Source organism: Carcharodon carcharias, chromosome 17, assembly GCF_017639515.1.
Source record: "Carcharodon carcharias isolate sCarCar2 chromosome 17, sCarCar2.pri, whole genome shotgun sequence".
In the NCBI taxonomy this organism is placed as follows: domain Eukaryota; kingdom Metazoa; phylum Chordata; class Chondrichthyes; order Lamniformes; family Lamnidae; genus Carcharodon; species Carcharodon carcharias.
Window position 1 is genome coordinate 118,845,844 of NC_054483.1, and position 15,067 is coordinate 118,860,910.

At 44.1% G+C, this 15,067-nt stretch overlaps 1 protein-coding gene across 1 annotated transcript in view; it reads left to right on the forward strand.

The window, feature by feature from the left end:
• Positions 1–15,067, forward strand: part of rbm20 (RNA binding motif protein 20) — a 245,824-nt gene that overhangs the window by 202,321 nt on the left and 28,436 nt on the right. Inside the window, exons 12-13 of the mRNA XM_041210365.1 lie at positions 6,542–6,661; positions 7,641–7,762. Coding sequence (XP_041066299.1) covers positions 6,542–6,661; positions 7,641–7,762 — 242 coding nt within the window. The remainder of the gene's footprint in view (positions 1–6,541; positions 6,662–7,640; positions 7,763–15,067) is intronic.

A 15,067-nucleotide genomic window follows, 5' to 3' on the forward strand; every position in this document is an offset into this window, starting at 1 on the left:
TTGATCGTACTTACACTCTAGGACTATGGATCCTGCACATGGAATTAGTGAACCGTTAGCTTACGCGTCTGTGGGTACAGGTCTTTTAGAATTCACAGAGATAATATGTTGGCCCTGTGTCAATCTTAGTCAATAACGAATAGTTACCTGCTTTCTTAGGACAACTAATTTGAATCTTTACAAACACTTTGGACAGTGTGTTGGCATCTATGTTTTCCATGAGATTAACCTTTTGAAACGTGTTCACCGCTCTTCGTCTTGTTGTGCACATCATCATTATTTTCTAGTTTGTCAATCACCTGATGTATATGTTTCTGATGGGACACCGGATGGTCATTCTTATTGCTAGAAGGTACCCTCTGTGTACGGTCTCTTTGGATCAGTGCACGGCTCTTTGTAGCTGCATCAACCTTCACTCTATTGCCCTGCCACCGCCAATGGCCCTTTCAGCCACATGCCTTTCAGAATGGATGAAATGCTTGGTGCAAGTAGAAGTCCACATCTTCCACAGGTCTTGCTAAGTTTGAGTGTTCTAATGAGTGCGTCAACAATTGGGATTTGTACTTGGAACCGGTAAGCTTTGTCGACCTGCGAGGATCACCTTGTACTTACATCCATCCTTCAATACTGTATGTTTTGGGCTTGTCTCGTTCTTTCTGGAGAGCTTCCATGGGACTGGATGCAATCACCAACTCAACAATTCTGTCTGCTAGCTCTGCATTTAAAAAATCACTGTACGTACCCTTCTCTTTGCATCTGTTGACTAAGTGGTTTGTGGATTCTATAAGCTGTTGTCAAAATCACATGAACTATAGTTCATGAATGCAAAGGTTTAACCTGATTCTAAACCAGTCTTTCAATGTAGTCCATATCTTTTGGAGATTCTTAGCTCTTCTCCTGTTAATCCTGTCATGTTCATCCTGTGTGGACCTTAATTCCCAATTGCTAGGTAATTTTTTATGGCTTGCTTGTCTGGCTCAGACACACCTAAACCAAAAAACCTTAAGGTTGGTGGGCAGGCCGGGAGCCCTGGTGGGCTTCAGGAAAAGCATGAAACCCTCATCCATAGTCGGGATGTGATTTCATGTGGCTTTTTAAAAATTTAATATAAGTTTGAATAAAAGTGATGGACATGTCCCAACATGGGGACATGTCAGGGAAATTTTTATGTTTCTGCATTGACCATTTTTTAATTTGGTGTCGATCTCCCTGAGGCAGCACTTAGCCTCAGGGAGATGAGTCGCTCTTTCGCATGAATGCGTGAAAGATGCACTCTTGGCTCAGGGAATTCCCACCCCTCTGCATGCACAGGGAGCGCATAGCGCTTCCTGGAAGACATCACGCTGGGTGCGTCTTAATTGGCCCACCCACGTAAAATGGCGGATTGGGGGCGCCGATCAGAGGCGCGCTTGCACATGCCCACTCCTGCACTTCCCCCACAATGGGGGGAAAATTCTTCCCCATAGCTCTGTACACTGTTTAAGCATTTTGAATTTGGATAGTAGCTCAGTTGCATTCTAATCCAAACTGGGGAATTTTGTGGACATTCCGAAATACCCCTTTGACCTTCCTTCTTCTGTAGTACTTGGGATGAGTGTCACTGTTGCCATTTTCACGCATTTTTCCAAAGCTCTGCCCACGAGGACAAGTTATGATGGGAACGCACTGCGGAGTAATGGTGTCTTTGCTTTTTATTCAATTTATTGTCCAGCAACTCCCGGAGCCATCCATTATAATTGTATATATATTAGCTTATATTTCACCCCTTCCTTGGATTCACCTAGTTCTGTTGAAGGGTCATGAGGACTCGAAACATCAACTCTTTTCTTCTCCGCCGATGCTGCCAGACCTGCTGAGTTTTTCCAGGTAATTCTGTTTTTGTGTTCATTATAATTGTAACCTTATCTGGCCTGATTTTTATGATTTTTTTTTTTGTTTGACTGTCTCTTGCTCCCTGTTGATCCAGGCCACACCCTGGTCACTCATCTTTACCAACTGAGTTAACCCAGTGCTGGTCCTCTCGATGCACTGTCCCACTTATATAACTAACAGGCTGTGTGCTGCAATCTCAGGAGGGGTGCGTCTGCTTGCCAGCTCTTTATCTGAGCACCAGCTCGGTTCTGTTTCTCCAAAGCTTTTCTTCGCAGGCATCACACTGTGTTCTCAACACTCTGATGCTATGACTTTTTTGCAGGGTCATTGAGGATCTTCTCCTGCCATGTAGCATGATCTAAGGTTGTTCAACATGTCATACCTGTGCGTAATGTTGCTGCCACCTGTCTTACACCCACTGATCATCATGCCGTGTTATTGTAGTGATATAACACCTTAGACTTATTTACTGTACAAGACACAGGGCACCAATCACTCATAAAGGATTTGGTAAACACGTTGTGAGTTCATTTATTAAGTCTAGGCACATGAGAACAGTTATAAATCGGTATAAAGCTTGAAGGCATCGGAGTTTTGTGTGTGCTCAGCTCAAAGCAAAAACTTAATTATGGCTCAGCTCTGAACCCAGATAACCATTACACTTCTTGAGACAGCTGTGCCCCAGAGAAAACATTGTTTGACTGACGGCTCAGGCTCTCTGATCTCTGCTGGCAATTTCACAATGTTTGCATCAGCAACATTAAGTGGTTTCAAGGGTTTGTGATTTTTGTCATTGATATTTTAAAGGGCCTGGATGATTGACATTCTTATTAGCTTGTATTGAAATGACTTTTTTTCAACATAGGAGAAGTTATGAATTAATTACTTTTTCTCAAAACTATTTTTTACACATCCTACTGTCACTACAGGGTTCATTGGTACTGGATTGTGTGAAGTGGTTCAAAAGCATGGAAGTGCCATGGTTTGGCATAGGTGGCATGAGGGGACATGGGGCATGGGTAGAAGGGCAGAGCTTGGCATGGTGGCATGAGGAGGACCTTTTGAACTTATCTTTTGAAAGGTTCCCTCATGCAGACTTCATGGATCCTATGAGGGGCCGTGAACCAAAATTCTTTAAAAACTTGGCCCGACTCCATGAAAATTGCAGAGGAATACGAGTGGAGTTCCGCAGGATGGCGCCCAGTGACTAGTGGAGTTCCGCGAGGGTCAGTGTTTGGGCCACAACTTTTCACTTTATACATTAATGATCTAGATGAAGGAACTGAGGGCATCCTGGCTAAGTTTGCAGATGATACAAAGATAGATGGAGGGACAGGTAGTATTGAGGAGGCGGGGAGGCTGCAGAAGGATTTGGACAGGTTAGGAGAATGGGCAAAGAAGTGGCAGATGGAATACAATGTGTGAGGGCATGCTCTTTGGTAGGAAGAATAGAGGCATAGACTAGGTAAACTTGCAGGCTGAGTCGGTAGTTAGGAAGGCAAATGCAATGTTGGCATTTATTTGAGAGGACTAGAATATAAAAGCAGGGATGTGCTGCTGAGGCTTTATAAGACTCTGGTCAGACCACATTTAGAATATTGTGAGCAATTTTGGGCCCCGTATCTCAGGAAGGATGTTCTGGCCCTGGAGAGGGTCCAGAGGAGGTTCACGAGAATGATCCCAGGAATGAAAGGCTTAACATATGAGGAACTTTTGAGGACTCTGGGTCTATACTCGATGGAGTTTAGAAGGATGAGGGGGGATCTGATTGAAACTTACAGAATACTGAAAGGCCTGGATAGAGTGGACGTGGGGAAGATGTTTCCATTAGTAGGAGAGACTAGGACCCAAGGGCACAGCCTCAGAGTAAAGGGAAGACCTTTTAGAACAGAGATGAGGAGAAACTTCTTTAGCCAGAGAGTGGTGAATCTATGGAATTCATTGCCACAGAAGGCTGTGGAGGCCAGGTCATTGAGTGTATTTAAGACCGAGATAGATGGGTTCTTGGTTGGTAAGGGGATCAAAGGTTATGGGGAGAAGGCGGGAGAATGGGGTTGAGAAACTTATCAGCCATGATTGAATGAAAAGCAGACTCGATGGGCCGAATGGCCTAATTTCTGCTCCTATGTCTTATGGTCTTATGCCGATTTCCACAAGGGAGCTAGCCAGGTTGGGAGTGCTGGATGTGGGCTTCTGACAGGGAGCAGCCCACACCCTTTGAAGGCATTCCTGAAAATCAGACAGCCCGGGAATAGGGTTGGGAATCCCAGAATCGGGACATCCACCATTTTGTAAGGGCTCCCGACTCGGTGAAGATCCTGATTGGCTCTGGTTCTTTTGCTACTCACCTTAAATCTGTGTCATCTTGCTAAAGAGCCTTCAATCATTGCAAAGTTTAGTTCAATTTACTCTATCTAAACCCTTTATGATTTCCTTCTTTGGCTTGCAATTCATTTTGTTCCTTATGTCTCCTTGAGGTAATTGGAACATTTTTTAACATTAAAGGTGCTATACAAATGCAATCTGATGTTGTTGATAATGAAAATGTAATAATTGGGCAGGGTCAGCTGGAAATGGGGTCAATTCAGAAATGTAAAATGGAATTTATAAGCTAATAAGATTTGATCTTTATGAAGTTCTTTTAATCATAAATTAATTTGTTCCTTTATTATTCAACCTTTGATTTTAATGAACCTTAAATCTGATTCAGCAAATGAACAAAGCAGTGTTAAGGCTCCCCTCTACATGTAATGCCTTACAAAATCACAAAAGAACTTGACACATTTGACACCTTTCATCAGCTTAATCATCCATGTTGTAGTCAATTGTACTTTCTGTTTCTTCAATCACATTTTTTATTCATTCGTGGAATGTGGCCATTGTTGGTTAGACCAACATTTGTTGCCCGTCCGTAATTGACCTTGAGAAATTGATGGTGAGCTGCCTTCCAGAACCACGGCAGCCCACGTGATGTAGGTTCAAAAACGATGCTTTTAGGGAGGGAATTCCAGAATTTTGACCCAGCAATGATAAAGGAAAGGCAATGTACCCCCAAGTTAAAATGATGAATGATTTGGAGGGAAATTGGAGATGGTAGTTATTCCATACAGCTGACGCCCTTCTCCTCTTGGGTAGTAGAGGCTATGGATTTGCGTGGTGCTGTCAAAGATGGCAGGTTGCAGCCACAACTGTGTGTGTTGGTGGTGGAGGGAGTGAATGTTTAAGGTGGTGGATGGGGTGCTGATCAAGCAGGCTGCTTTGTCCTGGATGGTGTTAAACTTGTGTTGTTAAAGCAGCACTTCACTCATCCAGGCAAGTGAAGAGTATTCCATCACACGCCTGACTTGTGCCTTGCTGATGGTGAAAAGGATATGGCGAGTCAGGAGGTGGGTCACATACTGTAGAATAACTAGCCACTGACCTACCCTTGTAGCCACAGTATTTGAATTGCCAGTCCAGTTATGCTTCTGGTTCATGGTAACTCCCAACATTTTGATGGGAGGGGGCTTGATGTTGGTATTGGATCCAATTTCACAGGGAGGTGCTTTGACTCTGTCTTGTTGGAAATGCTCTTTGCCTGGCACTTGTGTGACATGAGTGTTACTTGCCATTTCATTATCTGGGGAGCTGTAAATGGAACTGAACGCTGTGCTATCATCAGTGATCATCTCCACTTCTAACTTCATGATGGAGGAAAGATTACTGATGAAGTAACTGAAGGTGATTGGGCCTAGGACACCACTCTGAAGCACTCCTATGTCCGGGGACTCAGATGATTGGCCTCCAACAACCATATCCACCTTCCTTTTTGCCAGGTATATCTCCAACCAGCGGAAAGCTTTCCCCTGGTTCCCAGTGATTTGAATTTTACAAGGGGTTCTTGAAGCCGCACTCAGCTTTGACCTGATCGGCAGTCACCCTCACCTCACCTCTGCAGTTCTGCTCCTTTGTATATGTTTGGGCCAATGATGCCTGGAGCTGAATTTTGCTGGTGGAACCCAAGCTGAGTAATGGTGCTTGATAACATTGTTGATGGTCCCTTCCATAACTTTGCTGATGATTGAGAGGTGACTGATTGGCTGGTAATTGACAGGATTGGCTTTGTCCAGCATTTTGCGACAGGCATACCAGGGCAACTTTCCAGTTTGTCGGGTAGGTGCTAATGTTGTAGCTGTAATGGAACAGCTTGACTAGAGGGGTGGCTGGTCTGGAGCACAAAGTTTTCGCTCTACTGCTGGGGTGTTGTCGGGCCCATAGTCTTACAAAATATTTCCTGCTGGAAATAACATAATTGTTCCAATGCTCATGAACAGTGGCAATTTTAACCAAGCGAGACGAACACTTTGGTGTGGCATTCAATTTATCTGGTGTGAAAGCAAAAGAATTACATGTCCAGGATAATTGGACCATCACGTCACACAAATAATCCAATTAGAATCCAGTTATTTTCAAATGATTTCAATCAGTGCTTATTAACTGTAATAATTTTGTCCTTCCAATGGTCATTAATTATAAACATACCAAGTAATTTGATTACAGCTAATTTGGAAAAGTTAATTGAATTGAGTGTTCTCTTGTGTCAAGCAACTTTTTATTTGCTGCAATTTTCCACCATTCTATTGATCTAATGAATCTAGTATTGTCTGTCCTGATTCTTTTTTTAATTCAGAAAACTCAAGACAGCCACTACCAGAATCAGCTGGAAACAATCAACAACTACCAAATGTACAACAACCTCAGTTACCATGGGAGCAGGACAATGTCTTCTGCAACCTTAGTATCCCTTTGGGTAAGTACTGGTACTGCTCTATCAAGATATCTTGTCTCATAGCAGATTTTTTTGACTATTGTCACAGTTACTTTTAATTTAGTGCAACTGTCATGTCAGCATTTGTTTCGGAAAACTAAATAAATACAAGTTCACACTCCTCCTGCCTAACGTTCTCTTTGAAGTCAAAGCACAGCATTGAAAGGGGAGTTACATAAAGAAGGTCACATTTCAGAGATGGGGCGAAGAGATTCAACTTGTGAATCCATGTTTTTCTCAGGGAAAATCAGCATCGCAGTGCCAGTGGCTGAATTCAATGAGAAGAGAAAGAGACAGAAAAGATGGACCAAATGACCGGTCTCACCACTTACAATATTTCAGACCTGCCCTCTGCTCACTACATCAATAGCTGCCTCTTCTGTGCTGCACAAATCTATTTCTTCTTATCGTGCCCTAGCTTGTGCTACAAGAAGAAAGGGTTTTTGTTAACGTGTGGCCCACTGAAGGGTTTTGAAGGTTTGCATGTCAGAGTAGAATAATGTGGATGGTGTGTGCTGGCATGTGTCAGCATATATTTTAACATTTTCCCAAATCAGCTATTCTTTTGGACTCTTTGAACATGTGCCACAATTTAGTGGCAATTTGCATAAAATTACATAGCATATACAGCCCTGAAACAGGGCATTCAGCCCAACTAGTTTGTGCTCGATCAACTTAATTGTATTAAGCAAGAAATGAATCAAGGTCCTTTGTGACTTGTTGCACTCATTTACTGAGGGAGATTTCAGTAAAGTTCTGTTCAAAATACTTTTCATATTAATGGGAAATACTAAACAGTAGAGAGAATAAAGTAGGAGAAGTTTCAATCTATAGAATTTCAAAAAGAAAAAAATTGAAACATTCAGATTTGTGCTCATGTATTCCACATTTCAGCGAGGCCCCTGTTAATCGGTGGTCTTTTAACAGATATATTCCATAACTGGCGGCTCTCCTTTTTCAGGTGTTGAGTTTGTGGAAGCGAGAACAGGATTTTACTGCAAGCTGTGTGGTCTTTTTTACATTACTGAGGAAGCAGCAAAGGCCAGTCACTGCCGGAGTACTGTACATTATAAGAATCTGCAGGTAAGCGAGAAAGGAACTAACTGACGTTACTTGCTTGCGGGAAGTGGGCAATGCAGATCTGTTGCATTTATTGCTCATCCCTAATTACGCTTGTGAAGATGATGGTGAGCCTAGTGTGGTTGATGTTCCTGTGCTTGATGTTAGGTAGGATTTCAGAATTTTGACCCAGTAATGATGAAGCAACAATGGTATATATCCCATGTCACGATCGTGTGTGACTTAGAGGGAAACTTGCAAGTGATGGTAATCTATTGATGTTGCTGCTTTTATCTTAACTGATAAAAGACTTAATGGAACTGGAAGATACAGTTAGAGTAACCTTGGCGAGTTGCTGCAGTTCAACCTTGGATACCTCAGCACCAAACAGAAAAGTGATGCTACAAAGAGCAACTCCAGCCATTATCGAATTGAATGGTGGAACAGGCCTGAGTAGTTGAATGGCCTGTTCCTATGTTCCACTTTTCACTCAACAAAACATCAATAGCGCAGCAACAAGTCTCACTTTGCTAAAGCAGGAGGAAGGGGAGAAGTAACAGAGGGCCAGAAAAGTCTGAGGCCACAAGAGCTACCGAGACCCATTGATGCCCTTGGCAACATGCCTCCTGCTGGTGACAGAGCTATTCCACTTCACTGGATGAAAAGACTAACCATAGCGAGGGAGCCAGAGGTAAATCTCCTGAGATTTTACTAAGGGGCCTCATCCAGATAATGGTAGGAAACTTGGCAAATTTCAATCACTTTTCATTCAGAGCTACATTACCCAAAATATAGACAACATCTGCAAGCGACAGTGGAAAAGGATTTTTCAAAAGACACACATACAGGGAATGGTCCTTCCACCAGAATGGGTGAGTCGAAGGCACATCCAATATTGGGCCTTGGATCTCAGTTAAAGGAGACCGATGAGCTGTGGATCAGGCTGGCCATCCTTGGGCAGCTCGCTGGTGAGTTGGCAACGGATTTTGGATCATTGCAATGCAAACAACAGCCAAAGGGAGGATATCCTTGAAGGAGGTGAAATGATCGGGCGGAAAGGGCATGTTTACAATGAGTGGGGGCACTTGGGAGAAAATGCGGAGTGATCCGGAGAGAGAGAGATGGTCTGAGAAGAGAGGTGTGGATCAATCAGGAAAGGGAAGTGTCAATCGAGAAGGAGGGACTAAGCGGGAATGACAAAAGTCTTCAGCGCTACAGTGGAGCATGTATTTTTAAACACATTTTGCCTTTGTGGCCTTCAGGGTCCCAAAAAGACGGCTGGTTAGGCTGCAAGCCATGCCTTCTTGAACACAACTGGCTCAGCCCTGGCTACATACAAGGGCAACTAATTTTTCAAAGGGGTTTTAAATAAGGCGTTAAGTCACGGTTTTATATGCAGAAGGCCTAATGCCTGTTTCAGACATGTACCAGAGATGCCTCTCCTTCTGGCTTTAAATTTTTAATTTTTATTCTAATTTTTTTCTGCCACAAAATTTGCATGTGCATGTTGCCTGCCATACTGGATACTTTGGTGAGCAACTATACAATTGTTAGGGCATCAACTGATTTCTAGGCTATGGTATCATCAACTGCACACACAGGCACTGGTGACATTAAACAACAGGGCCGTTAATGAATGAACGTTTAAATGCTTTGCAACCACCATAAATTATAATTTAGGTTTTCCAGGGAATGTGCACGATATCCACACCTTCAGATAATTGAAGATCTGTTGGAAGGTTGACACCTTAAAGCTTTGTTAGCTGCTTGAGACATGGCTCATTACATCTTTGCACATGACATCTTTACACAACCTCTGTACTCTCCAGCAGAGAGAAAGGAGAGTAAAAAAGATTTACATTTATACAGTATCTTATCACATCTCTCAGAAGTATTTCATAACACATGACATGGTATGAAATACTTTGAAGTGTAGTTAACCAAACACACCATTTTATCCACAACATGATTCTACAAATAGCAATGATTTGCAGTTAACCTGCTTTTGGTAAGTGAATGTTGGAAGAATCCCCTCTTCTCCTTCCTATATTTCCTTGATGTCTTTGATGTGCACCTGAATTGACAGAACAGTTTGAAAGAAAGGGCCTCAGTTTCTAGCACCCGCCTGAAAAATACACTTCTCATAATAGAGCAGATTCTCATTATTGTACCAGGTTTGCATCTGACATCACGTGCTGAGGTCCTGGAGTAGTATTCAACTCAAATACAGCGTGCAACAACACAAATTCAAGAATCAAGGACTTTACTAAATAGAGGTTTGCTGAGCTGAAATAATTGTTTCAAGGTTTAGACACTGGTGCTTTCCAGATTGCTACGTGGAGAGAGTCAACAGGATCACGGTGGACAAGGTAATCACCAAAAGAGGCATATGCATGTTGCAGGAAGATGAGTCTTTGTACAGGAGGCAGAAGGAGCTAAATAAGTGGGGTTAGTAGAAGTTGAGAATTAATACAGCACAGGTCCACCAAGCTATGATGAAGAAGTTCCTCCCTTAAGTCCATTTTCTTTCAAAAATAAATCACTGCTCAGTAGTGATGTTCATGGTTAAAATATAAACATTAACTGCAGAGTTTAATGTGATGTGTTGTACATTTATTGAACATGATAATGAAGGTGTACCATGTGTTTAATGCAATGTGTTGCTATGCCAAACCTCTGTGGTACATGAGCTTATGCAGCATGTGACTCTGCTGTACTGCATCTACCCAATTGGCTGCTGGAGGGAATTTGTACGAATGTATCTCAAGAGTCTGCTAAAGACCAGCACAGCCAAATGATGTTCCAGGAATAGTCACCCTCCTCCACCTGGAGGGCATTTTTGTTTTCAGGAGTTCTGTCACTTGTCCAGAGGTGGCTGTGAGTGGAGGACTGCTAGTGACTTGAGAGCCATCTGTATATATTGTGTTATCCTCATGTGCTCCCTATGGAGGTTGAGTCTCACCATTTATCATTTTTACCAATACAACTGGTTACACTGCTACTTGGCACCTGATTCCTTACCACATGGCCCTGTGGAGTTTGTCTCCAAGTGGATTGGAGCTGGCCACTTGCATCATAGAATGTGGACTTCAGGAACTTGACATTATGGGCTGGATTTTCATAGAGTTGGGGTAGAGAGGTGAAAATGGTGGCTGGGACCCAATTCCAGGATTCCCGACCCCATTCCTGGGACTTGTGATTTTCAGTAGAGCCTTTTAAGATTGTGGACATGTTTGGATCATGACCCCACTCCATGCACTCCTGAACTCCATTGAGGGGATAGGCTTGTCCTAGACCTCGGCAATTTTCATGTATCAGACCAGGTTTTCATAGGGTAGAATTATCCCCCCATCGGCCGGGGGGGGTGGTGGTGTTGGGCAGGGGCAGGGCCAGGTGGGTGTGGACCCAATTGGCGCCCCCAATCGGGTCCATGCCGCCATTTTACGTGAGCCAGCCAATTAAGTGCCGCCTTGCGTGAAGCGTGTCCGGAAGTGCTATGCGCTCCCTGTGCGGACTGGGGCGTGTGGGGGTGGGTTGGGGGTGTTGTTCCCTGAGTCGGGAATGCCCTCTTTCACAAAAGTGAAACTGTGAAAAGTTCCCTCATGCAGACTTTGGTTCACAACACCTCAGAACTGTCGTGAACCGCGACTCTATGGGCTGAATCTATGGGCTCAGTCAAACGTGAAATGACTCTGGGGCAATCAGATGTGTTTTCCGCCCATGACCCCAGCCCACCTCTGGGAAACTTTCCCAGCAGTGGGAATGCGTCGGGTAGCTGTATCGACGTGGGTCTTCTCTGTTTTCCCAGTCCACCTGCATCCTAGCCAACCAGCCCAGGCCAGGGAAAATGCAGCCAATTGAGTTGAGAGGCATGTGAGGTATTGACAAGATGGGTTGGATTCCTCACTTCCTGTGCCCACCATGCCCTCAATCTATCTTAGCTCAGGGATTACTGTCTGTGTAAGATGGGCCACCAAAAGGGAGCTTGTCACTGCTGTAGAGAGAAATATGGGCAGCGCTGCAGTGGTTGTTAGAACATAGATAAAGGAGAGGTGCACATTAATGGACCATCTGCCTCTGAAAGGGGCATCAGCAGGCTTTCCTTAGCCTGTCAGAGTGACTAATGCCTCATCTCTGCTGATGGTCCCTTGTTTTGGCAGCAGTGGCAAGAGGTAGAACCCCACATTTGGAATATAAGTTCCCTGTGGTGGGATCAGGGTTGTCAGCTGCAGTTGGATGTATTCCTCAAGGTTTTAACACATGGCCTCTCACCTCCAACTGTCTCACCCTACGCAACAACCAATTTCCTCAACTCATGTTTTTATAATTAATTAATGGAAATATTCAAAGAAAATAGAGAAAAAAACACATTTTTTAATGTTTCAATAACTTTTCTTCTGGGTCCTGCAATGATACCCAGAAGATAAAGCTTTAATCCCTAGAGATTCCAGGGTTTTTTTCCAAAAACTATATTTTATTCATAAAATTTGTAAAGGCACACTGCATAGCAGTTCAAATTTGTTTATTACATAAAGTGCAAAAAGGATAATTTTTTTCAATACACTTTATGTCACTCTGAGGTGACTCACTGCACTTACAAGAATAAGTTATATTTAGTCTATACATTTACATTTCATGTCAAACATTCTCTGGCATATACAGTCCGAGGGGTTTTACTCAGGTTCCAGTTCCTCCATGTACTATGGAAGAAGGGCCTTAGATAGCAGCCTTACCCCATTAAGCCTCTGTGGCTTAATGCAGCCCAATGAATCCCTCAGTACATAGTCTTAGACCTTGGAATGTGCCAGTCTGCAACACTCAGTCGTTGATAGGTCCAGGTTAATCCTGAAGAGTTAAGCTGGTGACAATGTGGCTGTCAGACTTCTCTGCTGGGGCAGAGGTAGCTAAGCCAATGAGAATATGGGGGTGCAGATTCCAGGTAGTACTGCGGAGAAAAATCCAGCCCAATGTGATTTCAAGGGTCAACGATGACAATAGCAAATGGTCTGGGAATAACAATTTACCTGTACCAAGTGAGAAAGCTAAGTTATGGCCCATGTAACATGCAGCAGAGGCTTAGAGAAAAGCTTCAGACAAGTATCTTGTAGTGGAATATTCTTCTATATGTGCCTCAATTATTGTGTCTTTAATTTCTCGTGGTGCCTTTCTGCTTCTTATAGAATGAACCAATAGCGTTAGCCTCACATATTAGACTGGTGTTGTTACATTTACCATCTTTCACAATTGTCAAAGGGCATGTCCTTTGACGTGATATATGGTGGTCATTGGTCTCATGGCAATCTCTCTAACTCAGCATGCATAATCGCTTAGGCTTCTGTTCATAGGAGACTCAATCTATGGAAACTTCCAATGTTCTTCGATGATAAATTAAAAGTTGATTTCATCATGAGGAAGGTGATGGTGGGTGCAGACTTTGGCAACACCACCAGTTGATGCACCTGGGTTTTGCAGATGATATTGCCTTGCTGGCTGAAGAATTGTGCATATGCTCCAAGACATGACCACCAGACCTGAGAGCGCCATGTTTGGTCTACACATCAGCTGTGAGAAGACCAAGATAATGGCAAAAGGGCAGCAACAAGGCTTTGCCCCCACCACCACCCCACAATCACTATTGGGCAACAGGACATCAAGGAGGTCAACCACTTCCTCTATCTAGGAAGCAACATCTCCTGGAAGGATGATGTAGAGATTGATGTTCACACAAGAATCAACAAAGCAGTATCATCTTCCAGTGGCTCCAGATATCTGAGCAGCCAAGAACATCAACATGGTTATGAAGCTGCAACTCTACAGGTCCACAGTGGTACCATCTATAATCTACTCCAGCAAGACAGGGAAGAGAACAGCAAAGGTGTCACTGAAGTTGGACGTCTTTCATCAGCGCTGCCTACGTAAGATCCTGGGCAACAGATGGAGCAACAGCGTCACCAATGAAGAAGCACTGCAGAGGACCTGGTGAGAGGCATCCCTCTGCTCTGTGGGACATTGTGATGGAGAGTTGACTGAGGCTGGCAGGACACCTATTTCACCTCCCGGACATACGACAGAGCGGCAGTAAAATGGGCACCACCAGATGGGAGAAGAAGACAGGGTCGACTGAAACGAACCCAGCGAAGTACATTTAAGGAGGACCTACAAGAGTGGGATACCACCCGGGCTGCAAAGAAAGAGATTGCAATGGACCAGGGCCAGTGGCGCAGTCTTGCTGCCCATTGTCCTTCATAGGGCCAGAGGAACTAAATCTAAGTACGTGTTCTGTACTGGTTTCTAAATTATTTAAGCCTTCCAGAATGTTTAGCACCAGTCCGCTGCACATGTGAAGTGGTGATGACATTGAAGACTATACTGAGGGCCAGATTTTCGGGTTGTCGGGCAGGTGTGATAGGTGGGCCCAGGAGTGGCCGGTAAATGGTCACCACTCGCGATCGGCCCTCGACTGTGATTTGACACTGGCTGACCAATGAACAGCCAGCCAGCGTGAAACATGCACTGAAAGGGTTAGCACTGCCAGAGTCAGGGGGTGGGAGGAGGGCAAGCGCTGAAGTCTGCACAGACATGGGGGAGTGCACAATGAGAGCTCCCCGTGGGTACAGAGCTGCCTCGGCTGGGGGTGGGGAGGGGGTGAAAAATTTAAAAATCAAAAATAAAGATTTCTAAAATCCAAAAGAAATGTCCCCACATAGGATTCACTCACATGAACATATACATAATAAAAACTATGTCAAAACAATTTCTTTAAATTAATGTCGGAAACCTCATCTTGCCCGTGGATGAGGTTTCCTCAAAAATGCAAAGGCCGCTTGGCAGATTCGATCACCCACCAACCATTAGGTTGGACGGGTGGCAAAATATCTCCCTTAATTAACACTTTAATGGCCTTAATAGACCTCTTAATAGTTGGGGGGGCGCGCTGCCAACTCTCGTGCACGTGTACCGACCAAAATGTCGTGCAAGTGCGCAATGACATCGGGATTCTCGGCCGACGGCATCGTGCGCTAATTTACTCCCGATCGGGGTCAGGCGCGTGCCCGCCCACCCGCATGATGTAAAATTCTGCCCTGGGGGTTTCCCTAAGTTCTTGGTGTGCTGCTGCTGAGATTGTGACATATATTGTCACTGACTCCAGCCCTCTCCCTGTCAAGAGTCTGAAGCTGAACCAGACAGTTTGCATCCTCGGTGTCATATTTGACCACAGGATGAGCTTTCGACCACATATCCACGCTGCCAATATGACTGCCTATATCCACCTATTTCCACCTCTGTAACATCACCTGACTCTGTCCCCGTCTCAGCTCTTCTGCTGTG